The 27,949-nt window shown below is 37.5% G+C and overlaps 1 protein-coding gene across 6 annotated transcripts in view; it reads right to left on the bottom strand.

Moving 5' to 3' along the window:
- Positions 1-27,949, bottom strand: part of PDZRN3 (PDZ domain containing ring finger 3) — a 346,386-nt gene that overhangs the window by 62,093 nt on the left and 256,344 nt on the right. For all 6 annotated transcript variants that reach the window (XM_053720879.1, XM_053720880.1, XM_053720883.1 and 3 more), the window contains one exon: positions 2,210-2,463. In XM_053720879.1, the coding sequence (XP_053576854.1) occupies positions 2,210-2,463 (254 nt within the window). The remainder of the gene's footprint in view (positions 1-2,209; positions 2,464-27,949) is intronic.

Raw genomic sequence — 27,949 nt, 5'->3', positions numbered from 1 at the left:
TTAACCAGGAAATAGTTGTCCCTTCTTTGTGTCCGAATCCAGTTTCAAAGAAGGAACATTTGTTACACCATTTAGATGTAGTCCGTGCTTTAAAGTTCTATTTAGAAGCAACAAAGGATTTCAGACAAAACTTCTTTTTTGTTTGTCGTTTATTCTGGTAAGAGGAGAGGACAAAAAGCTACTGCTACCTCTCTTTCTTTCTGGCTGAAAAGCATTATCCGATTGGCTTATGAGACTGCCGGACGGCAGCCTCCTGAACGAATCACAGCTCACTCTACTAGGGCTGTGGCTTCCACATGGGCCTTCAAGAACGAAGCTTCTGTTGATCAGATATGTGAGGCAGCAACTTGGTCTTCTCTGCACTCTTTTGCCAAATTCTACAAATTTGATACTTTTTGCTTCTTCGGAGGCTATTTTTGGGAGAAAGGTTTTGCAAGCCGTGGTGCCTTCTGTTTAGGTAACCTGATTTGCTCCCTCCCTTCATCCGTGTCCTAAAGCTTTGGTATTGGTTCCCACAAGTAATGGATGACGCCGTGGACCGGACACACCAATGTTGGAGAAAACAGAATTTATGCTTACCTGATAAATTACTTTCTCCAACGGTGTGTCCGGTCCACTGCCCGCCCTGGTTTTTTTAATCAGGTTTGAAAAATTTCTCTCTCTATACACTACAGTCACCACGGCACCCTATAGTTTCTCCTTTTTTTCTCCTAACCGTCGGTCGAATGACTGGGGGGGCGGAGCCTGGGAGGGACTATATGGACAGCTCTTGCTGTGTGCTCTCCTTGCCTTTCCCTGTGGGGGAGGAGAATATCCCACAAGTAATGGATGACGCCATGGACCGGACACACCGTTGGAGAAAGTAATTTATCAGGTAAGCATAAATTCTGTTTTTACAGTGCATTGTCTCTTTTATGTACTTGAAAGATTCAATTATATCACCTTTTTCTCCCCTATCCTCTAACTCAGAGATCTTCAAACTTTTTCCTTTCAAGAAAGTAATATACAAGATAGACTGACAAAGTGAGTAAAACGTATGTGTACCTTATACCTAATTGTAGTCAAACTTGAAAGTGTTGTAAAAGGCAATAAAATGCACACACTCATACAGTACACACACATTACACGCACGCTCATACAGTACTCACACATTATATACACACACGCTCATACAGTACACACACATTACACACACATTCATACAGTACCCACACATTATATACACATACGCTCATACAGTACACACACATTACACACACACACTCATACAGTACACACACATTACATAAACACTCATACAGTACACACACACTACACACACTCTCATACAAAACACACACAACACACACTCTCTTACAGTACACACATACTACACACACTCTCCTACAGTACACACACTACACACACTCTCATACAGTACACACACACCACACACACTCTCCTACAACACACACACACTCTCCTACAACACACACACACACACTCCTCAACACACACACACCATACACACTCTCATACACAGGGATAGGCACAGACAAAGGCTGTGGCGGACATTTTCCAAAGTACAGACCTTAGTGAAGGACATGAGCTATGATTACGGCATGTAGCCAAAACGCGTAAGCTTGTATCACTGGAGGGCTGTTTCTACCATTCTGTGACCTGTTTTACCTGAATAAATGCTATTTTTGAATTGACCTCACCTGCGACTCCTGAAATCCTTTTTTACGCTTAGTGAAGGACACCAAGGTACATTTGAAATTAAAGGGACACTCAATCAAAATTAAACTTTCATTATTCAGATAGAGCATGCCATTTTAAACAACTTTCCAATTTACTTCAATTAACTAAATGTGCACAGTCTTTTTATATTTAAACTTTTTGAGTCATCAGCTCCTACTGAGCATGTGCAAGAATAAGCGTGTATGCATTTGTGAATGGCTGATGGCTGTCACATGGTACGTGTATGCATTTGTGATTGGCTGATGGCTGTCACATGGTACAGGGGGAGTGGAAATAGACATAACTTTTAAAATTGTCAGAAAAAAAATCTACCACTCATTTGAAGTTCACATATAACACACACACAAGTCAAAACCCAGTAAATATTGTGTTGGGCAAACATCTGAAAGGCCGATAATTGCCCACCCCTGCTTTAAAGAGTCAGAAAAAAAAAAACCAACCTCAGGGCTAGACTGGCGGTGATACTTACTCTTCAGGCAAGAGGTAAGGGTCAAGAACTGCAACTGATGGTGAAGGAGAGCCCATTTTAGTCAAAGCCATTATATGTTCAAAAGTGATTTCAGTCTGTGTCCCTGTATCTACTAGTTGGGCGTCCACTGCCGGGCTGTATATTTTGGTGCGGGGGGTTCTTCGGAGCACTTGCACAACAATAGGTTCTTTGGCAGTTTTAAAGGCTTCTACTGCCTGGTCATGTGTAGCTTTGGACAAGTCTTTTCCATTTACCTAAAGAAACAAATAGCATTTCTTTAATAATCTTAATCTTAGGGTCTACAAGATAATTACAGTAAAGGTTATACTATCAATTTACCAGCTTTAACATATTTTAAAGATAAATATAAATTCATAAAATCAATCATAAACCTAATATATTTATATACTCCTAGCAATCTATATTAACTAACAACCTCACCAAATTTTGTTTCATTCTATAAAGAATGAAAAGATGAATGAGAATTAAAGGGACATGTTCCTCAGATGTAAATGAAAGAGGAGGAGTTTTGCATGAAAAAGGTTAAAGGGACAGTCTTGTCAAAATTAAACTTTCATGATTCGGATGGAACATGCAATTTTAAACAACTTTCCAATTTACTTCTATTATCAAATTTGCTTTGTTCTCTTGGTATCTTTTATTGAAGAGTAAAACTTGATAGGCTTATAAGAGCTCATGAGTGTGTACGTGTCTTTAGTACTCTATGACAGCAGAATTTTGCACCATTACTTATAGCTTTGTTATACAATGTTGCAAAACACTGCTGCCATAGAGTACTAAAGACATGTGCACACTCCTGAGCTCTAATGAGCCTACTAGTTTAACTCTTTAATAAAAGATACCAAGAGAATGAAGCAAATTTGATAACAGAAGTAAATTGGAAAGATGTTTAAAATTGCATGTTCTATCTGGATAATGAAAGTTTAATTTTGACTACTGTCCCTTTAAGTAAAAGCTGTTTAAACTAGAGTGTAACTATCAGGAAGTGCATATATAAAAAAACAACACTAGGTTAAAGGGACACTGAACCCAAATTTTTTTCTTTCGTGATTCAGATAGAGCATGCAATTTTAAGCAACTTTCTAATTTACTCTTGCTATCTTTATTTTAAAAGCAAGAATGTAATCTTATGAGCCTGCCCATTTTTGGTTAAGCACCTGGATTCCGCTTGCTGATAGGTGGCTAAATCTAGCCACCAATCAGAAAGCACTATCCAGGGCCGGCTCCTTAGCTCAGATTCCTGCTTTTTCAAATAAAGATAGCAGGAGAACAAAGAAAAAATGATAATAGGAGTACATTTGAAAATTGCTTAAAATTGAATGCTCTATCTGAATCATGAAAGAAAAAAAAATTGGGTTTAGTATCCCTTTAAGACAATTGATGCAAGGGATGTTAAACACACAGTAGAAGTACTGTCCAGAATCCACGGAGCACTGCTTCAACTTTGGCTAGGGTTGCCACATCAGCCATATTTTCCTGGACACTTATAAGTTACACATGCTGCAGGGTGTGCAGGGAGGAACATAATAACTGCTGGCCATGGTCACTACTCGTGTACTGTCTTGGGTTGCAATTTATATTCCCCTCTGCACACCCTGCAACATGTTTAACTCATAAGTGTCCAGGAAAATATGGCGAGGTGGCAACCCTAGCTATGACCGTTCAAACATTCAGGTAGAGCACAACTTTTCAGTCTACTTCTATTATCAAATTTCTTCATTCTTTTGATATCCTTTGCTGAAGAGCATACCTAGGTAGGCTCAGGAACAGCAATCTACTACTAGAAACTAGCTGGAGATTGGTGGCTGCACAGATAATATGCTTCTTCCCATTGGTTCACCAGATCTGTTTAGCCAGCTCCAAGTTGTGCATTTCTATTCTGGAACAGGTTCTAACTATGAGGCCCATTTATCAAGCTCCGAATGGAGCATGAGGGCCCGGTCTAAAGACCTGAACAGGCGGACAGAGATCGCCACAATTCAACCCGATCGAGTACGATCAGGACGGGTTGATTAACACCCCCTGCTGCGTGAATCTGCAGGGGGCGGCGTTGTACCAGCAGCTCACAAGAGCAGCTGGTGCAATGCTGAATAGGGAGAGCGTATTGCTCTCCGCATTCAGCGAGGTCTGTCGGACATGATCCGCACTGTCGGATAAGGTCCGACAGACCTTTGATAAATAGGCCTCTATGTGTTTAACCCTTTTGCATGGATTAAATACATAGTTAGACCATTTTCTATTTGCACTTATATGACCCTTTAAGACATAAATTGCTTGTGATACTCAGGACCAGACAATCCTGAGGAGATAAAACAAACACAATTTTAAAAACAAATTAAACAATCTCTGCTTTGTTTTTACATTAAATATATTTTAAGATGTGCAGCAAAAACAGCTGAGAAAATGAATGTGGAATCCACCAATCTATGTTTAACCCTTTAAGGACACTGCTTTCAGTTTGCTCAATTGTTTTATGGTGGAAAAATTCCGTCATATGTCCTTAAGAGGTTAAAGGGACACTGTACCCAATTTTTGTCTTTCGTGATTCAGATAGAGCATGGCATTTTAAGCAACTTTCTAATTTACTCCTATTATCAATTTTTCTTCATTCTCTTGGTATCTTTATTTGAAATGCAAGAAAGTAAGTTTAGATGCCGGCCCATTTTTGGTGATCAATCTGGGTTGTTCTTGCTGATTGGTGGATAAACTCATCCACCAATAAAAAAGTTCTGTCCAGAGTTCTGAATAAAAAAAAAGCTTAGATGTCTTCTTTTTAAAATAAAGATAGCAAGAGAACGAAGAAAAATTGATAATATGAATAAATTAGAAAGTGGCTTAAAATTGCATGCTCTATCTGAATCATGAAAGAAAAATTTTTTGGGTTCAGTGTCCCTTTAAGGAGCTGCACTGGTGAGAAAAGCAATAGTCTAATTATGTTTTACAGCTGAAATCCTTTTAGACAATCAGCTATCAACTCTTTATTCAGTGCGTGTTGTGCAAATAAAATCAAGCGCGGCGCAGTTGTTATCACTGCAGTACAAGCGCACAGATCACAGCTCGGCTACAGTAACATATTGATTGCCTCTGGCTACAGGTAATAAAAGAACCCTTATCAGAGAGGGGGTTAACCGTGAGGTCCAATCAATATTTCTAAATACGTTTACTCTGAATGCCCTGTAGTCACTGATTTGAATTGTAGTGCATCTGTAAAACCAGCACAACACAAACTACACACACTAAATTGTAAGCTCTGCAGGACAGCGCTATATTTTCTAATTGTTTGCTCTTTATGACTTTAGGATTTCATTCTTGGATACTGATTTCTGTTTGAAACATGCAGAGAGAATGGTGACCCTTTAAACTACTATTTAACCCCCTATATGCTGGACATGACTGTACTGGTGCTTTTATTTGTTCCTTTAGGACAGTCCAGGTATGTTCACAAGGCTGGCACAAAAAGTATCCAATAAGACAATAGCCAATGATGTTTCTAGGAGATACATAGGGGCCGATATATCATTGTGCGGGCGGACAACAATAAATGCTGACGTCATTGCACAAGTATTTCTCGTGAAATGCTTGAGCAATAATGCCTCCTGCACATTCGCGGCCAATTGGCCGCTAGCAGGGGTGTCAATCATCTTGATCGTATCGGATTGGGATGAATGCTGTCCGACACCTCTTAAGACCGCTGCTTCTTAACTTCAGTTTCAGGTGAACCTGAAACTACGGGGGTAGATTGTAGCATCCGCTGCTTGATAATTCTACCCCTTAGCACCCTAGACCTCAAAGGTGCCAGCTGCCCTGAAATGATAGTGTAGTGCCCATGAGCATCCAGAGGGTACCCTCATAGTTGTGCTCTATATATCTAAGCACCCATTTAAATAATTCTTTTGAAAACAAGCCACCATATTTAAAATGATGGGCAGCAATGTCTGTGTACAAGCAACTCCCACACCTGCTACACATGTGGCCACTGATTTTTTTATTTTTATTCTTAAAACCATTTAATTGTTTTTAAGTTCCCCGCCCGATTTTGCTTATTTGCACTTTAACCCCTTGGCTGGGTGAATGGCCACACAATAAAAATTATTTTAACCATTATTATTTTAATTTTTATTCAGCTAAAGGACTTCAGATACAATTTATAAGACCTCATAATTTTAAAGGACAGTCTAATAATAATAAAAAGAATAATAATAATAGTAAACAATAAATAATTATATTATGAAAGAATTGTGTGTTTCCCACTGTATATTTAACCCTCACAAGATGTTAAACACATTGATAAAACTGTGCACCCAGTGCTATTACTTAGCAGAATGCTAATGATGGTTGGAGGATATGTATGTATGCTCTACTGACTGGCTCAATAGCCGTCTCCTCATGAATGCAACACACTGAGGCCCAGATGCAGAACTTTATTTATGTGTTTAAATCCTTCATTATTTATTTAGCAATACAGTGCTCTAATTGATTACAGAAATGTATGATTACATTGTTGTTAATGTTCGTATTATTTCAGTTCAGCTATAATGAAAACCTGGCCTGTTGGGGGTACTTGAGGATGCGGTTGAAAAACAATGTTTTACAACATACCAAAAATGGTTAAAGGGCCATGATACCCAAATGTTTAACACTTAAAAGTGATGCAGCATAGCTGTAAAAAGCTGACTAGAAGATATCACCTGAACATCTCTATGTAAAAATGAAAGATATTTTACCTCAAAATGTACTAAGTATTCACACCTCATTGTAAAGGGCTTTAAGCAGCAAATCAGTATGTCTGTCCCAGGACAGGCAAGGGAGTGAGCCTCGTGCACTCTCATGTTATTTCCCTTTTCAGTTTAAGGAAGTTTACTATGAAATCTCATGAGAGTTAAGTGAAATCTCATGAGATCACAGTAAAAGAGTTCATGACCTCAGAACTGTTGATGATGATTGGCTGCAGTGAATTTCTCAATTTTTTTTACTTTTTTACCTGGCTGGACAGTAGTTGAAGTATAACTTTTTTCCACAGCACTTACTCTGGTGAGCTGAGGAAATTGTGAGGTAAATATCTTCCTTTTTTACATAGAGATTCTAAGGTGATATTTTCCTATTAGCTTTTTACAGTTATACTGCATCAGTTTCCAGTGTGTCCCTAAACTTCTTTTTTATATCTGAAATTGGAATTCTAGTGTCGTAACCTCCCACTGAAACACACGTAATATAAATTCACTCGGCAGAAATGACAGTGGGCATGAACTGAGAGAGGAGAGAATGGGCATGAGAAGAGAGAGAATAGATTGAGCATTACCTGGAAGAAAATAGGAGAAAGACCTGCAGCCATCAATACAACGGATATAGCAAAAAGAAACAAAGAATTTAACTTATTCATGCAACCTTACATCATGCCTAATTTCATATTTTACTTTCAAAATTATGATTTATTCAGACTGGCGTGGTTCAAAAATATGCGCAACTACACATTTCTGGTGTTGCCAGTCATTTATGTCATTATATTGCACGCATAAGTTAAAAATAAAGAGTACGTTTTTTATGTTGAATTCACACGTAAAATTCGAAAGTTACCAAAAGAAATTAATAAACCTACACACAAACCGACTGCAAGGGAAACATGGTGGGTAATCAGGGTGTGCATTGTCTGTAAGGCGTTTTAAGGCTGCAGGTGAGAGGTTGTGCTGTTTGTGATTGCTTTGACACACTTGCAGAGGGCGAATGTTGGTTTGATTAATTAAGTGGCCAGGAAAAGTATAACTGTTTGATTTGTGTGGCTGAAATGTTTGTGAGTGTGTTAGGTGTGTTACACTGCTTTTTATTGTGAGCAAGGTTTGCTGCACCTGCCTATGTGTGTCAAGCTAAAAATGGAGCAAAATATATCCATTCTGCACGTGCAAGTCCAAACGCTGCGCTGCCTTTGTGCCGACTGCCGACACAAGTTCTATGTTAGTCTATGGGAGTAAAAAGTGTGTACGCCATGAAAAATCTATGCACGTAACTTGTCTGTTGCGCTGAGTTTGTGATCACGCGATTTGAGAAAAAATTGTCGACGCTGGTTTTTGCGCACGTTGCCAAGTGTGCGATTGATGTCCCGGTGTCTCTCCTTCAATGCAGATCATCCCTTAGCTTTTTAAACAGTTCTAAAGCTAAAATTTGCCTTTGTAAAATTATTTAGGAGACCTCAGAGTGCTGATGAGACTTGTTAGATATAATCTCACCAGACCTAAGAGCTTTAGAGAGTCAGGCCCTAAGAAACAAGAATATAGAGAACGAGACTGCAGTAGTTATAAAGATGGGTACATTCAATGTCATGCAATGGGGTAGATTTATCAAGTAGCGGATGCCGCAATCTACCCCCGAAGTTTCAGGTCCGCCTGAAACTTAAGCTAAGAAGCAGTGGTCCTGACTCATCCGCCAGCTCTAAGGTTGTGAACAGTAATCGTCCCGATCAGATACGATCGGGATGATTGACACCCCCTGCTAGCAGATAGGGGGGGGGAGTTTTATATAAATCCAAAAGCGCCTATTCGGCTAATACCCACAAAATTGAGAACGAAACAAGGATATAAATAAAATCTTTTTTATTGTAATATCAATTTAAAAAGTTTTTGGTGTAGAAAAAGTATTGTTAAAGTATTGTTAAAAAATGCAGATACCGTTATAGATAAAACAGAGTTAAAATATGTAATCAATAAAAAAAATAGGTTTGTACTATGTATATATATATAAAAGTAAATCCAGATACCCAAAAATGTTTATAATTTTATATGGTTGGCCAACCAAAAAACTTTAAGTTATTATTTTACTTAGTATATACAATATGTGAATATGAAAACTATCTAAAGTTTACCTAACGTCTTATTCAATCCTAAACTTAAAATATAATAATGCTGTATTCATGCAGAGATATACAATGTTGCAAAACCGTATTGCAAATAGTAACTTGCTAGTTTCCAATTACAGCAATATTTGAAAAGATTCTTATGCACAGTCTTTCAAATCGTTCCCATATGTTGATACCAGTGATCACAATTTATATCGTATTTAACAGGGTGGAGATGGTGGAAATCCTAGCCGTTGGTTTACTGCTTATTTTAATGAAGACAACAGTCCCAACAAGTGCACTTGTTCATTAAAATAGATATATTGTTTAATATTAATTAAAAAATATAAATTGTGATCACTGGTATCAACATATGGGAACGATTTGAAAGACTGTGCATAAGAATCTTTTCAAATATTGCTGTAATTGGAAACTAGCAAGTTACTATTTGCAATACGGTTTTGCAACATTGTATATCTCTGCATGAATACAGCATTATTATATTTTAAGTTTAGGATTGAATAAGACGTTAGGTAAACTTTAGATAGTTTTCATAGTCACACGTTGTATATACTAAGTAAAATAATAACTTAAAGTTTTTTGGTTGGCCAACCATATAAAATTATAAAAAAATTTTGGGTATCTGGATTTACTTTTATATATATATACATAGTACAAACCTATTTTTTTTTATTGATTACATATTTTAACTCGGTTTTATCTATAACGGTATCTGCATTTTTTAACAATACTTTAACAATACTTTTTCTACACCAAAAACTTTTTAAATTGATATTACAATAAAAAATATTTTATTTATATCCTTGTTTCATTCTCTATTTTGTGGGTATTAGCCGAATAGGCGCTTTTGGATTTATATAAAACTCCCCCCCCCTATCTGTTTATCGTTGTGGATCTTAGAGGAAGATCCCATAAATCCATAAGACTTTATACCCCCTTTTTTGCGCTGTCTGTATTAATCTTTTTTGGTACACCCCCTGCTAGCAGCCAATTGACCTTGAATGTGCAGGGGGAAATGGCCAACTTGTGAAAATAGCGAATCACGTCACTTCCTGTGACGTGGGATCAGCTGTTTCACAAAGTTTGGCCATATTGCGCATGCGTTCTAGCATCATTACATACCTGGCCGCATATGTCACTGCCACAGTTTTGAGACCTGTGAAAGTCATGGACCCTCTGTACTGCGCATGCGAGGCATATTGAAACTCCGTCAATACCGCGCCCGCTTTGCAGTATGATCAATGCCTCTACACAAGTCAATCTTGTATGACCATACCGTGCCCCGATTTGCCATACTTTTATACGCATTCCCTTTACAGTTACACTGACATTAAAGAAATTCATTGTTCAAAACTGTTTGCTTGGTCATGCAAAGCGAGCGCGGTATTGACAGAGTTTCAAATGCTGCGCATGCGCGGTAAAGAGGGTCCATCAATTTCACTGGTCTCAAAACTGTAACAGTGACGTATGTGGCCAGGTATGTAATGATGCTAGAACGCATGCGCAATATGGTCAAACTTTGTGAAACAGCTGATGCCACGTCACAGGAAGTAACGTGGTTCGCTATTTTCACAAGTTCGGCATTTTCCCAGAACAGGTGGCATTGTACAAGCATTTCACAATAAATGCTTGTGCAATGATAAATGCCGACAGCGTATGCTGTCGGCATTTATCAATGTCTATAAATGAAAAGGAATTTTTTTTTAAATCAAAACATTATCTAAATTTACACAAAAAAAAAGTTCAAGTCAAAGTTCATTATTTTGATTTCTTAGCAAACAGGAAGTGCATTTCCGTGTAAAACTGAGCTTTAAAAGGAAATAAAACCCCCCCAAAATATTTCATGATTCAGATAGAATGTGCAATTTTAAACATCTTACTATTTTTTCATCTATTATCAAATTGTCTTCATTTTCTTGGTATTATTTGTTGAAAGCTCAAGAGCCTGGATTTTCCAAACAGGAATGACAACTTTTTGGCACTAGACACACATTGTGCTCTTGTCGCAGATATCTGGAGCACTATATGACAGCCATTTTGTAAGAATGTTATTCATTTGCAAGAGCACTAGATGCCAGCACTATTTCCTGTCATGTAGTGCACCAGATGCCTACCTAGGTATCTCTTCAACACAGAATAGCATGGGATTGATGAAATATATGGCAGGTGGTGGGAGGGTTTGGCAATTGAAAATAATTGCAACAAACAAGATCTTTTTTTTTTTAAATGTTTAAACTTGACTGATATTTTCTTCTACAGCAACACAACAGAATTGCCTTGTAATGACACATTGCTTACTGTTCCTTTAAGTACATGTTTTACATTTTCAGCCAAGATCTAAACTGTTTTCTCTCTTGATTCAGATAGAACATGTCATTTTAAACAACTCTACAATTTGCTTCTTATATCTAATTTGCTTTGTACTCTTTGTGTGATTGTTGAAAAAACATTAGGCTCAGGAGCTGCAGTTCATTACACAGAGCTAGCTGCTGGTTGGTGGCTGCACATATATGTCTCTTTTCATTGGCTTACCCAATGTGCTCAGCTAGCTCCCAGTAGTGAATTGCTTGTCATTATTATTTTTTTCTTTTTTCTTTGGGTTCACATGGATAAACAACAGTTATGCATAGCCTTCCCGGCTGAATGTTACACACACAAGTTACATGTTGCATAAATATAGAGATAACAATGCTCGAAAGTCTTTAAAAGTGCGCACATCTCCAGGTTGGCAGCAGCTTTTGTTGATGGTTTAAGATGTAGGAGTCCATGCAAACTACCAAATACCAACTTACATTTTCGCATTTTCCAACTAAACAACAACATTAACAAACAACTAACAAATTGCAATACCCTCCAAATATAGAGGTCAGATACGAATACCACAGTATCAGAGTAGAACCCCTATATGCAAGAAAATAAAAAGGAGGGGGGGGGGACTCTCTCCACTCCTCCAACTCTGCCATCAAAAGCACAACGTGGCCATAGTACTCAGTTATTCCTAAATGCGAGAGATGTTAGCCCTCAATCAGTGTCTCCTCCCATCTAATGGACTGTACTACACTACCCTGTTCAAAGTCGAGAGTGCTCCACTCTCCCCCAAGGGATGCCCCCAAAAACAATTCATGACGTGAAAATGGTTGTAGTATGTGATGTGTAGAGCAACAAAAGATTCCTCGACGCTTAAAGGGGCATTCCGGTCAAAATTTAAATGCACATAGATTTATTCCATCTTTGAATAGAAACATATTTGCAGTATAAATGTATTGGCAAAAATGTTTCTAGTAATAGTTATCACTGTTTTAGTGTTAGCATTTTTCTATGCACGTGCATGTGAAGCATAGCTAGATATTCTCAGTGCACCAGCATTTTAAATATTGCAGCTGCTCAGATCATCAGTTCATGAAAATAATATATCACTGAAAAAAACTTGCAGCAAAGTTACAAGTCCCACAAAAATGCCTTAAAAACAGTCCCTATATAAAACAGTCTTATCTAACATATGAACAAAAGAACAATTTGAAAACAGCTAAAGAGATACTAAACCCAATTTTTTTTTCATGATTTACTCATATTATCAATTTTTCTCTGTTCACTTGCTATCTTTATTTGAAAAGCAAGAATGTAGGCTTAGGAGACCGCTCATTTTTGGTTCAGCACCTGGGTTGCTCTTGCTGATTGGTGGCTAAATGAAGCCACCAATTAGCAAGCGGTTCCGAGGGTGCTGAATAAAAAATGGGCCGGCTCTTTAGCTTAGATTCCTGCTTTTTCAAATAAAGATACCAAACAAAGAAAAAGTGATAATAGGAGTAAATTAGAAAGTTGCTTAAAATTGCTTCTCTATCTGAATCATGGAAGAAAAAAATGTTGGGTTATTATCCCTTTAAAGAAAAATTAAAGAAAAATGAAAACGAGAGAAACTAGAAAGCTTTGAAATAGACATTACCAGAAGACAAAATACTTAACAAAGGCAATAGTTTTAGGCTCCAAATTTAGAATAGTCGCTCAGACTACAGGAAGATTTGTAGTTTTGTAGTTAGCCAAGGACTGTGTGCTAAGTGCTCCGGTGGTGGTGGTGGTGGGGGGGGGATTTATCTAAATATGCAATTAAAATCAACATAACTCCCCATAAATTACAGTAGTTTTTTTGCTTCTATAGGTTAGATTTATCAATGTGCGAGCAGACATGATTCCTCTGTAGCATTTATCATTGCACAAGCATTTCTAGTGAAATGCTTGTGCAATGCCGCCCCCTGCAGATTTGCTGCCAATCAGCCGCTAGCAGGGGGTGTCAATCAACCCGATTGTATCTGATCGGGCTGATTGCTGTCGGCCGCCTCAGAGGTGGCAGACGCGATAAGAAGCAGCGGTTTTAACACCGCTGCTTCTTAACTTACATTTCCGGGGAGTCGGAAAGTACGGGGGGTAGATAGCAGCATGCGCTGCTTGGTAAATCTACTCCTATATATTATGTAATAAAGACAGGCTAAGCAACTCTTATGTGTTTGAGATTTCAGTTACCACCCAGCAAGGTGGTTAAAGGACCACTCAATGCCATAAAATTATATAATTTACAAAAACATAATAAAAAGGCAATGCAATATCACTTACTCTGAATTTCAAATTAGCAGTAGATTTTTTTTCTGACAAATTTATTTTTTTTCTCCCATTTTCCGGACCCCTGTATCATGTGACAAACATCAGCCAATCACAGAATAGTATACATATACCCTGCAAGCTTGTGAATATGCTCAGTAGGAACTTGTTCCCCAGAAAGTGTGAATATAAAAAAAGACTGTGCAAAATTTGATAATAAAAGTAAATTGGAAAGTGTCTTAAAACTGCTGCGCTATCTGAATCTTAAAAGTTTATTCTAACTTGAGTGTCCCTTTAAAAAAAAAAAAAGAAGAAACATGAATTTTTGGATTTTCCAAACAGGAATGTTATGACATAACTTTTTGGCACTAGGCACACATTGTGTTCTTTTCGCAGATGTCCTGTTTTGTGTTCGTTCTCCATTTATTAACATGAATAGTAAACATCTGTATGAATTAACTGCCTTGTTGCTTACTTTATTCCAGTACGTCTACTTGGGAAACTTATTTAATCTAAAGAATGACTAAAGAATGATTATCTAATGAAAAGCTCTGCAAATCCTAAAGAAATAAACCATTAATTCTAGCTTCATAGTCCAATTCGGGTGGTTTACTTTTTTCGTCCAAGAGTTCTTTATGGTCTAACACACATCTTTAGAGAATTTCTACAAAAAGAGTGGAGTTTTTAAAAAGACAGTAAAACTTTTAATGAATTCATAGAGCACCCAAAAAAAAAATCTTTTATTCTGGGCTCTCGGAAATCGTAGAAAGAAAGTTCAGGATACAGGTTAATGCTTCTTGAGGTTCTAGCTAATCCTCTCTTTGTTTTTCCCAGACAGACAATCTTTCTTTTAAGAAAAGCTGAATCGCACTGTGTAACGTTGGGCGCTTCCATGTGTGAAACATTCTGCACCTCCAAAGTGTTAGCAGATCTGACTCAATCTACAGCCTAAGAAGACAAATTGAGCTGGTCTTCGCGTCTGGTCTGCTCATTGGAATGAAAATGCAAAATCAGCAATAGAGATACGGGGAAAAAGGAAGCTTTCATAAAGCTTTGTGACCTCATTGTCAACTTAAAGTCACTGGACTGCCAAGAAAAGCAAAACATTGACCACCACACAGTATCCTTTAGTAATGCTTAGAGCACTTTATTGGCTCAAAAGAACTGATTCCAATCCAGTGATGTATTTATCCTAAATCTCAGAAGAGTGGGGCATGGTAAATGTGTTTTGCAGGGCTGGCACAGTTTATTATTTGGAAACAGGTTATGAATATTAAAAAAAAAAAAACATTACTATAGATCTGCAAACCAAATAAATGTTTTTTTGTATGTATTATTTATAGCATCTACTTTGTTGTGGTCACATGGATTTTTGTAATAGGCAAGGGCTATAAAACAAATGTTGAACAAAAGAAAAGGGATACTAAACCCAAATATTTTCTTTCATGATTTTCTAATTTACTCCTATTATCAATTTTCTTTGTTATCTTACTATCTTTATTTGAAAAAGCAGTAATGTATGCTTAGGAGACTGGGTAGCGCTTGCTGATTGTTAGCTAAATGTAGCCATCAATAAGCAAGCACTGTCCAGGCACTGAACCAAAAATGGGCCGTCTCTTAAGCTTTTTACATTCCTGCATGCCAAATAAAATAGCAAGACAACAAAGAAAAATTGATTATAGGATTACATTACTAAATTGCTTCAAAATTGAGTCATGAAAGAAACATTTTTGGTTTAGTATCCCTTTAAAGGACATGAAATCCAAAGTTTTTCTTTCATGATTCAGATAGAACATTTAAACAACTTTCTGATTTTACTTCTGTTACCAAATTTTCTTTGTATTCTTGGTATCTTTTGTTGAAAAGCAGGGAGGTAAGATCAGGGGTGTGCCCAAGTCCGGAGCACTATATGGCAGCAGTTTTCAAAGAATTTAATCGATTTGCAAGAGCACTATATGGCAGCATTATGTTCTTGTCATGTAGAGCTTCAGATGCCTCTATCTCTTCAATAAAAAATACAGTGGAAGTGAAGCAAATTTGATAATAGATTCTGGGGCCTATCTATGAAGCTCCGAATGGAGCTTGATGCCCCGTGTTTCTGGCGAGCAGCGGTTATGAAGCAGCGGTCACAAAGACCGCTGCTCCATAACCTGTCCGCCTGCTCTGAGCAGGCGGACAGACATCGCCGCAATTCAACCCGATCGAGTACGATTGGGTTGATTGACACCCCCCCTGCTGGCGGCCCATTGGCCACGAGTCTGCAGGGGGCGGCGTTGCACCAGCAGGTCTGGCGGACCTGATCCGCACTGTCAGATCAGGTCCTCCAGACTTTGATAAATTGGGGCCTTAGTCTGAATCACAAAAGAAACTTGTTGGGTTTCATATCACTTTACGTGTTGCGGTTGTAATTGTTTTCTAGCGTTGCTAGTGGTTCTCATTTGCTGTGTGAGATATCATGTATTGTAGTATTTAAAACAACTATGGCCCAGATAAAAAGTGGAGTCGCGCTATTGATAGTGCAGGGTGTTCTATCCATAATGCAACCCTGCATTAAGGGTTACGCACAATCTGGTATTACAAGTCCATGATAAAAAAAAAAAAAAGAATTACTAGACAATGTTAGTGAGGCTAACAATTTTTTAGGGGGTTCAATACTTCAATGCTTGCGTGGCCGTGCAAAACATTGCTCAAGTTACAAATGGTGAGTTATGTATTGTACTCAATCGCAACACACAACAGAATATATTTTTGTTATTAAAATAAATGTTCAAAAAGTGTTTTAAAAGGGATATGATATATGACAAGGTGTTTGACTGGGAAGGGCTCAAAAGTGTATATACAAAAATATGTACATACACATATAAATATATATATATATATATATAGATATATATACACACACACATACACACTGTTGGGCCCTTCCCACTGAAACACCATGTTATATACCATGTTATATACCATTTCCCTTTAAATAATGTTAACACACTTTTGTTTATTTATCTAAATGCTAAATTATTTAAATTAAAATCTCAATTTATATTGTGTGAACTTTGAGAAGAAGAAAACGATTTCTTCTATTTTGTAAAGCACCTTTGGCTTAGAGTTCAAGCAAAAGCCAGGACCTTAGTTTTGTAATGCGCCCCATAGGAGTCTATTATGTAAGGTATTTAACACAGCTATGCTATGCGATCTCCAGATGTTAGCGCGCCAAAGGCTTTCTCTTATTTTACGTTCACCTTGTACTTTGTATGCAAGAATAAGAGTGGTATATAATTTAACTTGAGTGGTGTTACCTCTCAATAGTGCTAATATTTTTGTGCTCAACTTAATCTAGTCCTTCATATGTTAATGGAAGGAAAAATCACTAATGAAAAATGAATTTTTAATATCTCTCCTTAAAGGGATACCATACTCCAGAATGTTTATTGTTTAAAAAAATAGATAATCCCTTTATTACCCATTCCCCAGTTTTGCATAACCAACACTGTTATAGAAATATAATTTTTTACCTCTGTGATTACCTTGTTTCTAAGCCTCTGCAGACTGCCCCCTTGTCTCAGTTCTTTTGACTTGCATTGTAGACAATCAGTGCTGACTGATAAATAACTCCACAGGAGTGAAAACACTGATATCTATATGGCACACATGAACTAGCACTGTATAACAGTGGAAAAACTGTCAAAATACACTGAGATAAGAGGCGGCCTACAAGGGCTTAGAAATTAGCATATGAGCCTACCTAGGTTTAGTTTTCAACAAAGAATACCAAGAGAACAAAGCAAATTTCATGATAAAAGTAAATTGGAAAGTAGTTTAAAATTGCATGCTCTATCTGAATTCTGAAAGTTTAATTTTCACATGACTGTGCCTCTAACAACGAGATCTAATGAATATTTATGAATCTAGTCCATCAACTGATAAACTACAGAACTAGTAGTTTTGATTAAGCACCACAAACACAGAGAAACATCTCCATTACATTATATAAATGACATATCTCTCAAGGCAATCATTGTTGAACATTGATATGACTGTGTTGAACTCACTTTAACATTTCATAATCAATAAATGAATCACCAAGTGAGATAGATAATTAGCCCATACACAAAAGGAGGTTAAAAATCTGCACAATACAAAGCAACACTCAAGACAGATCATTACATGTGTGCTTGTCTCCATATGCACAACGGGCATCTCCTTAGGGCCAATAAAATTAAATCTGAACTTTCTGTTCATAATTAATGACTATGAGGAAAGACTTTTATGAGATGTGCACTTTTTAGTTCCATATGCTGCATTTTGTCTTGCTGGGTGACACATAAGTAGACATGTCCCTCCCTGCCACCTGCTTCATAGCAATAAGCAGATGTACGGATGGGTTGGATGGGGGTGAGCCACTTTGATATTACCAAGGGGAGATTGCAAGGTTGGTAGGAGGGTTTATAAACATCTCAATGACACACAAACCTTCTAGAGTCTACCATACGCCCAGATAATAGAAATAGATGGAACTGAAAATTTTTAAGACACAGTAACACTGGCAGAGATTAAAGGGACACTTTACCCAAACATTTTCTCCCCTTTAAGATATTCCAATGATACATTTTACCTGCTGGTGTGTATTAAGTTGTTAACAAGCAGCTTGTTTACCCTTATTTCGGCATTTAAAATAGCGGATTTTGCCTGTGGAATCCCAACCTACACTGAAAGTTTCTATTGTGGAGTCAGGGCTATTGGCAAGCTAAATACAGCCAGCAGAAGAAATTACACTCTAAGTGGGGGATAGTTAAAGGGACAGTCTATTTAAAAATACTCTTTCATGATTCATATAGGGCATGTAATTTTAAACAACTTTCTAATTTACTTTAATAATCAATTTAGCTTTGTTCTCTTGGTATTCTTAGATGAAAGCTAAACCTAGAAGGCTCATATGCAAAATGTCTTAGCCCTTGAAGGCCGCCTCTTATCTGAAAGCATTTTTACATTTTTGCACCACTAGAGGGCGTTAGTTAATGTGTGCCATATAGGTAAACGTTGTGCTCATGCCCATAGAGTTACCTAGGAGTCAGCACTGATTGGCTAAAATGCAAGTCTGCCAAAAGAACTGAAATATGGGGCAGTCTGCAGAGGCTTAGATACAAGGCAATAACAGAGGTAAAAAGTATATGAATATAACTGTGTTGGTTATGCAAAACTGGGGAATGGGTAATAAACGTTTATCTTTTTAAACAATACATATTCTGGTGTAGACTGTCCCTTTAAGTAAAACATTTTTAATTTTCCATTATTCTCTTGAAGTATTGAGCTTTGTTGTACAGACAAATATAAGATTGGGAAGCAAGTCTGTGTACAAAAAGTGATAACATAATGAGATCTGATATTACCTGTAATCTCAACCCATTGTAATAGTCTGTGGTTTAAAAGCACAAAACCAGCTATTTCATACACACAAATAAACCTGGAAATGCAATTTCTCATACATTTTATACTCTGCAGCTGGTATAAACAGTCATTGAAAATACATTAACGGAAAAACAATTTAATACTCTAATGCAAATATTACATATCTAGAAATTTACAGAAAAGATAAACAGAGATGCACTCAAGTGACACAGCACCACCAATGACACTCACCTTTCAAACAAGTACAGAATCTTTACTAGCTGTTGTACAATTTCAGTTGAGTTTATCTCTATCTTGTTATATTACATACCGATTGCTCTGGGCTCACTCTAAGGGGCATATTTATCAAAGTGCGAGCAGACATGATATGATGTAGCGTATCATGTCCGCTGCACATCGATAAATGCCGACAGCATACGCTGTCAGCATTTACCAGTGCATAAGCAGTTCACCAGAACTGCTTGTGCAATACCGCCCCCCTGCAGATTTGCGGCCAATGAGCAGGGGGTGTCAATGTACCCGTTTGTATTCGATCGAGTTGATTTCCGTCTGCCACTTCAGAGCAGGCGGACAAGTTATGATGGAGCAGTCATTCGGAGCTTGAGTAGGAAACCAGATGTGCACTTATTGCAACTGCATCTCACTGCTGACAACAAGCTGACACATACATTTGAGGATTATAGCATCTTGTTCTATGCAGAATTTCCTGGCATTATGGTACTGGATATTCTCTTTGACAGGATCAGGCTGATATACGACAGGATATTTCTCTTCTGTGAAAAGTAAAGTGAGCTAAAAGAGACTGCACCATGAGTGGCACTCTGTCATTTACAACATGTAAGGAATATTTTCCAGGTTTTGTTTATTCTCAGTTGAGTGTTACTTGATAGGAAGCTGCAAACATTATAGCTCCCAAGCAGAAAAGTCTGTGATTGGCAGCTTTGTGACACTGCCACTCCTTATTGGCTGACTGCCCCTGTCCTGCTCTATAGCTGCGATGCATGCGCACCGGCTCATGAATAGGACTTTACCCATATGTGGTTTAATATACAAGTAAGCTGAAGTCAGTAATACAAAGATCATGAGGCCCATTTATCAAGCTCCGAATGGAGCTTGAGGGCCCGTGTTTCTGGCGAGTCTTCTGCTCTGAGCAGGCGGACAGGAATCGCCACAATTCAGTACGATCGGGTTGATTGACACCTCCCTGCTGGCGGCCCATTGTCGAGTCTGCAGGGGGCGGCGTTGCACCAGCAGCTCTTGTGAGCTGCTGGTGCAATGCTAAATATGAAGAGCGTATTGCTCTCCACATTCAGCGAGGTCTTGCGGACCTGATCCGCACTGCCGGATCAGGTCCGCAAGACCTTTGACAGATAGGCCCCCTTTGTGTTCTGATAAAATAGGTTGTGCAAGTTCTGCTTTTGAATGTCCCTTGAACTAAGTATACAAACACATAGAGTTAGGCAGACCCCCTAAAATTCTGTTGTTCTTTACCTAATTCACTAAATCGTGATCTCTCTCTCTCTCAACCTTAGTAAATCAGCTCTACTGGAATTGTTGTTGTATATTATTACCAAGTGCAAATGATTCAATTTTCCTGCTGATGTATATTGTTATTTTGTCATTGGATTTGTTTTCTGTTGAAACCTCCACCTATGCTGAAAATGTAAATATTGCAGTAATTGCTCCAGAAAAACTATGTAAACAAGGTCCTGAAGAAAAAAATCAGCCTCCCAACTAGGGTGGGATAGATAGGCACTAAAGTGTTCGTTTTATACTGTTATCTTAGATTGAGATACGATAAGGAGGTTTTGTGTGTATACACAGATAATATAATAATGATGTCTGCTTATCCTCCATCTTTCTGCAAGATGAGCTTATTTGAATGAGTTGTGGTTTAAATTAAAAAATTGATATTTCACAGGCAAAAATAAACATAAATGAGCTATTTCCCATACATTTTATATACTCTGAAACTGGTATAAAAAGCTGGAAACAGGTTAAGGGGAAGCTATTTTTATAGTACACTGTCCCATGAAGGACTGATTGCTCACTGACTGATAAGCATACATCTTACTGAACTGACTGATACACTCCTGAGCTCACCTAGAATTAATCTTTGGCAAAGGATACCAAGAAAACTAAGCAAAATTGATTATATAAGTAAATTGGAAAGTTTCATGCGCTATCCAGTCCATTTAAAGGGATATTAACTCCTATTTTTTTATTTCATGATTCAGATAGAGCATGCAATTTTAAGCAACTTTCTAAATTACTCCTATTATCAATTTATCTTCGTTCTCTTAGTATCTTTATTTGAAAAGAAGGAATGTAAGCTTAGGAGCAGACACATTTCTGGTTCAGTAACTTGGTAGTACTTGCTAATTAATGGCTAAATGAATATCCCTTTAAGTTTACTGCCCATTTTAAAATAAATCCTCCAACAATAGATATTGATTTAATTAACAGAAACAAAATATTCTCTTCTGCTCATACAGGTAACTAAAATGACAGCATACACTTGCAAATATTCTCAAGAGGTCTGATCATTTTGTCTGAAGCAGATTGCTTAATTGTCCGCTTGCTTATAACCGTGCATTCCTCTAGTCTCACCATTTTGTGCATTCCACGTGGGGATTCGCACAGCGCCACAACATTATTCATCTGCAAGTCAAGAGGATAATTTCAATTGCTGGTGCTGACGAACGACTAATTAAGCTACGGGAACTTCTGAACCACGTTTAGGCGCCACAATCATTAGAGGGCAGTTTTTCAGAAGATTACGAAGCTTCCAGTCTGTCAAGTTGACGATTTCTTTTCTCTCATTCTCTCTCCAGCTGAACTAATACTGCAGTGGAAATCCCTTCTGAGAACAAAGCCACAGGAGCCTGTCTTGTTTAACAAACACGCGCTTACTTTGATGTGTGGGTGAGAGGTTTACTACAATTACTAAAGTCACGATAATATTGTATAAGTGTGTAGCAATTAACAGCACTCTTAGCTATAGTAATGTAATAGGCATACAAGAAGAGGCAATCTACTGCACTTCAAACTCATGTTTAGATACAGTTCCTGCAATTAGATTTCATTATTTGTTTCCAGTCATTAAAACAATAACTTTAGGGTCTAACTCTATTCACAGAAGTTGGAGTATGCAACGACCATGAACCAATTTATGTTTAAAGGACCAGTAGATTTACATAATCAACAAATACATTTTAAAAAGACAATGCAATAGCACTTATGGGACGATTTATCAAGCCCTGTATGCTGCCTCATGCAGCTGTTTCGGCGTGAGTCGTGAGGCTTTCCGGAAACAGAAGTTAAGAAGCAGAGGTCTTAAGACCACTGCTCCTTAACTTGTCTGCCACCTCTGAGGCGGCGGACAGCAATTAGACCAATCGGGTTGATTGACACCCCCTGCTAGCGGCCGACTGGCCATGAATCTGCGGGGGCGGCATTGCACAAGCATTTCACAAGGAATGCTTGTGCAATGATAAATGCTGACAGCATATGCTGTTGGCATCTATCGATGTATGGCATACATGATCCGCTACCACTATAATAAATCCGCCCCTTAGTCTGAACCTTAAATGAGTAGTAGATTATTTTCTGACAAATTTCAAAGTTATGTATATTTCCACTCCCCCTGTATCATGTGACAGCCATCAGCCAATCACAAATGCATATAAGTCTGGTGTCTCATAAAGTGTTAATATAAAAAGACTGTGCACATTTTGTTAATGGAAGTATATTGGAAAGTTGTTTAAAATTGCATGCTCTACCTGAATCATGAAGGTTTCATTTTAAAGGGATATAAAAACCGAAATGTTTTCTTTCATGATTCAGATAGAGAGATTGTAATATTAAACAACTTTCCAATTTACTGATTAGATCAGCATCCGTTTCCGGTCAGGGCCAGCAGTGCTCTGCAAGTCCAAAGCGGTGCTTTAGAACTCTGTGCTTAAACCCTTTGGTTAGGTTAAAGGTACAGTAAACTCAAAATTACATTTTCCTGATTTAGCTACAGCTACTTTCAAATTTACTTCTATTATCAAATTTGCTTTGCTCCTTTGGTGTCCTTTGTTTAAGAGTAAATCTAAGTAGGCTGATAGGAGTTTAGGAATATGCACATGATTTTAGCATTCTATGCAAGCAGTGTTTGTAATGATATATAATATTTATATAAACCCTAGGTAGGCTGATAGGAGCTTAGGAGCGTGCACGTGATTTTAACTTTCTATGGCAGCAATGTTTGTAATGATGTATAATATTTCTATAAACCCTAGTTAGGCTGATAGGAGCTTATTTGCAAAAAAAGACAGCTGCCAGTACCCAATATGGTGCACAATAAGGCAGAGGAGGGGGGTAGAGAGCTGTTTGGGGGGATCAAGGAGGTTGGGGCTAAGGGGGGGGTCCTACACAGCAGAATTATTTATTTTTTTTTAAACAAAAAAACAAAAAACTTTTATTTTAGTACTGGCAGACTTTCTGCCAGTACTTAAGATGGCGGGGAGGGAAGACAGCTGTTTGGGAGGGATCAGGGGGTGTGATGTGTCAGGTGGGAGGCTGATCTCTACACTAAAGCTAAAATTAACCCTGCAAGCTCCTTATAAGCTACCTAATTAACCCCTTCACTGCTAGCCATAATACACGTGTGATGCGCAGCAGCATTTAGCGGCCTTCTAATTACCAAAAAGCAACGCCAAAGTCATATATGTCTGCTATTTCTGAACAAAGGGGATCCTAGAGAAGCATTTACAACCATGTGTGCCATAATTGCACAAGCTGTTAGTAAATAATTTCAGTGAGAAACATAAAATTGTGAAAAATGTAGCGTTTTTTTCAATTTGATCGCATTTGGCGGTGAAATGGTGGCATGAAATATACCAAAATGTGCTTAGATCAATACTTGGGGTTGTCTACTGCACTACACTAAAGCTAAAATTAACCCTACAAGCTCCCTACATGCTCCCTAACTAACTCCTTCACTGCTGGGCATAATACACGTGTGGTGCACAGTGGCATTTAGGCTGATCTCTACACTAAAGCTAAAATTAACCCTGCAAGCTCCTTATAAGCTACCTAATTAACCCCTTCACTGCTAGCCATAATACACGTGTGATGCGCAGCAGCATTTAGCGGCCTTCTAATTACCAAAAAGCAACGCCAAAGCCATATATGTCTGCTATTTCTGAACAAAGGGGATCCCAGAGAAGCATTTACAACCATTTATGCAATAATTGCACAAGTTGTTTGTAAATAATTTCAGTGAGAAACCTAAAGTTTGTGAAAACATTTGTGAAAAAGTGAACGATTTTTTTTATTTGATGGCATTTGGCGGTGAAATGGTGGCATGAAATATACCAAAATGGGCCTAGATCAATACTTTGGGATGTCTTCTAAAAAAAAATATATACATGTCAGGGGATATTCAGGGATTCCTGAAAGATATCAGTGTCCCAATGTAACTAGCGCTAATTTTGAAAAAAAGTGGTTTGGAAATAGCAAAGTGCTACATGTATTTATTGCCCTATAACTTGCAAAAAAAGCAAAGAACATGTAAAAATTGGGTATTTCTAAACTCTGGACAAAATTTAGAAACTATTTAGCATGGGAGTTTTTTGGTGGTTGTAGATGTGTAACAGATTTTGGGGATCAATGTTAGAAAAAGTGTGTTTTTTCCATTTTTTTCCTCATATTTTATAATTTTTTTATAGTAAATTATAAGATATGATGAAAATAATGGTATCTTTAGAAAGTCCATTTAATGGCGAGAAAAACGATATATAATATGTGTGGGTACAGTAAATAAGTAAGAGGAAAATTACAGCTAAACACAAACACCGCAAAAATGTAAAAATAGCCTTGGTCCCAAACGGACAGAAAATGGAAAAGTGCTGTGGTCATTAAGGGGTTAAAGGGACACTCAATCAAAATGAAACTGTCATGATTCAGATAGAGCATGCCATTTCAAACAACTTTCCAATTTACTTCCATTAACAAAATGTGCACAGTCTTTTTATATTTAAACGTTTTGAGTCACCAGTTCCTACTGAGCATGTACAAGAATAAGTGTGTATGCATTTGAGAATGGCTGATGGCTGTCACATGGTACAGGGGGAGTGGAAAAATACATAACTTTTAAAATTGTCAGAAAAAAAATCTACTCATTTGAAGTTAAGACTAAGTGATATTGCATTGTCTTGTTATCTTGTATTTGTTGATTATGCAAATCTACTGTGTTGACTGGTCCTTTAATACACTCCAGCAGGTAAAACGGATCATTCGGAAGACAATCAAAGCTTGAATCTTTTATCATACACTGTCCCTTTAAACTTTGAGATAAACTGAAAAGTATCTAAAAATGGTATGCTCTTTCTGAATCATCATTTATTAAATTTACTTTGTTATTTTAGTATTCTTTGTTGAAAAGCATATCAAGGTAGACTCTGTCTAGACCAACAATAGTCACCATTGTTAAGATGTAGCTAAGAGCATACTGAGGTAGGCTTGACAGGGTGCATGTATCTTGAGCTTGACTATCAACTGACCTCACCCAACTTTTTCTAAACACACAAGTAAAGTCTGGTGACTGGGTACAAATCTTTTTGAATAAAAGTAAAACCTTGGACATATATAACATATTAATTTTACTTTTGCTCAATTACTGTTACCTCAGTTTATAAGTTTACCATGAAGATTTGTAAGTAGTCTTGTTCAACTGATGCAAATTTATACAAAACCTAAAAAAAAACCTGGCCCAAAATGTAACACAATCCATCTATCTATCTATCTATCTATCTATCTATCTATTTATCTATCTATCTATCTATCTATCTAATCTATGTATGTCTATTTACCTATCATTCTTTATCTATCTATCTGTGTATGTCTACCTACATTATCTATGTCTGTCTATTTATCTATCTATCATTGTCTGTCTATCTATCTATCTATCTATCTATCTATCTATCTGTATATCATTATTTATCTATCTATTCAATAAAAAACATCATAAGAGGCATATGACGCTCTAAACCAACAGAGCTGTGGGCAATGTTCTTGACCATTTCTTCATTAATAGCCCTTTACCATCAGTGCTGATAGTCTACTCTAGGCTACTTCGCTAGGTGCTTGACTAATATACAAAAGTTCAATCTTTTAATAGTTGATCACAGGATTGTAAACTTTAAACTAAATTTGTAATGTCTCATCTTGCAGTCCTGGTACAAACTATCAGTGACCAATGTTTATATGCTGTTGTCAGGGCCGCCATCAGGGGGTGACAAGGGTGACTCCTGTCAGGGGCCCAATGGGCCAGGGGGGGCCCCATGAGGCAAGAACTAAAAAAAAAAAATTGAGCATGGGAAATGTTATTAAAAGGAGTAAAGTATTAGCATTTGAGAGGATTTCTGAGTGTGCACTAAACCCCTATGCACAGTGTGAGACAGAGTTGGCACTTTGTTTGTACAGTGTGTGCCTGATCAGACGGCAGAACACTTTCATTTGAAGAGGAGGTAGGACTTACTTAGTAAATGTTTTTTATTTCTTTGTGCAATTTCGGATTGTAACTTCAGTGTGGTAGTAGTTGTATGGTGGGGCCAGGGGTCCATAAAAACACATTTTCTATCAGCAGTGTATTTATGGTTATTTGACAATGCTGTAGAAATTCTATATTTAAAACCATGCAGAAATGTTTCCTCCTCAATACACAAATGGTAGGTTCCCTCTTGGCAGATAAGCATTATATATATATATATATATATATATATATATATATATATATATATATATATATATATATATATATTACATTCCAGTTTACTGTCCCTTTATATAAGGACTTTCCAGATGCAAGGAGGCATTTTATCTAAGATTTTTACATCTGCATAAAATGTTATACTCTCAGACTAAGATTGCTCAATGTTTGAAATGAGACAGGTTAACTTAAAACTGTTCAGTTTACACTACAGCTGACTTAATTTTGAAATACATACCAACACGCCTAAATCCTGCATTTAACCAGATCTAATGGTATGAGTACCACAGCTTATGGTTCCACCAAGGCCATATAGATTACAGCATTTTCAAAATCCATAAGTACAGCTGTCAGATAGGAACATTTGTACACTATATTTGAAGTGGTGCTCTTGGTTGGGGAAAAAACAAACAAACATATGTCAACCTTTTAAAAGTACTTTTCTTCTTCTAGCCATCTACCCAGATCATTAATGTACAATTTTGAATTCACAGAAATATTTTTGTTTGCACATTTACAAATATGATTCTTTATAAAGTGATCTCTTAATTTCTACATTTTTTTATCATGCATGTCACACACTGTTGATTTAGGGGATGCAAGGTGCATAAATGTTTCCTCCTGTGAGTGTTTCTGTGGATGTCTGTGTTTATGTCTTTGTGCTTTGGTTTGTGTCTCTATGAGTGTGTATGTATTTTTTTTCTGTGGATCTCTCTGTGAGGGTGGGTGTGTATGTCTTTGTGCATTTTCTGTGGATGTCTGTGAGGGTGTGTGCATATGTCTTTGAACTTTTTCTATGGGTGTCTCTGTGAGAGTGTGTGTATGTTTGTCTGTGTATTTTCTCTGGATTGCTCTGTGAGGGTGGGTGTGTATGTCTGTGTTTTCTGTGGATGTCTCTGTGAGGGTGTGTGTTTTCTGTGGGTGTCTCTGTGAGGGTGTTTATATGTCTTTGTGTGTTTTCTGTGGATGTCTCAGTGAGGGTGTGTGTATGTATGTCTTTCTGTGTTTTATGTGGTTGTCTCTCTGTGTGTGTATGTCTTTGTGTGTTTTCTGAGGCTGTCTCTGTCGGTGTTTCCTTGGGTGTATGTGCAAGTTTGTGTGTGTGTGTCCATTG

This window comes from Bombina bombina, chromosome 7 (assembly GCF_027579735.1).
Source record: "Bombina bombina isolate aBomBom1 chromosome 7, aBomBom1.pri, whole genome shotgun sequence".
In the NCBI taxonomy this organism is placed as follows: Eukaryota; Metazoa; Chordata; class Amphibia; order Anura; family Bombinatoridae; genus Bombina; species Bombina bombina.
The sequence above is the reverse complement of the archived record's forward strand: the minus strand, read 5'-3'. Positions and strand labels throughout refer to the sequence as shown.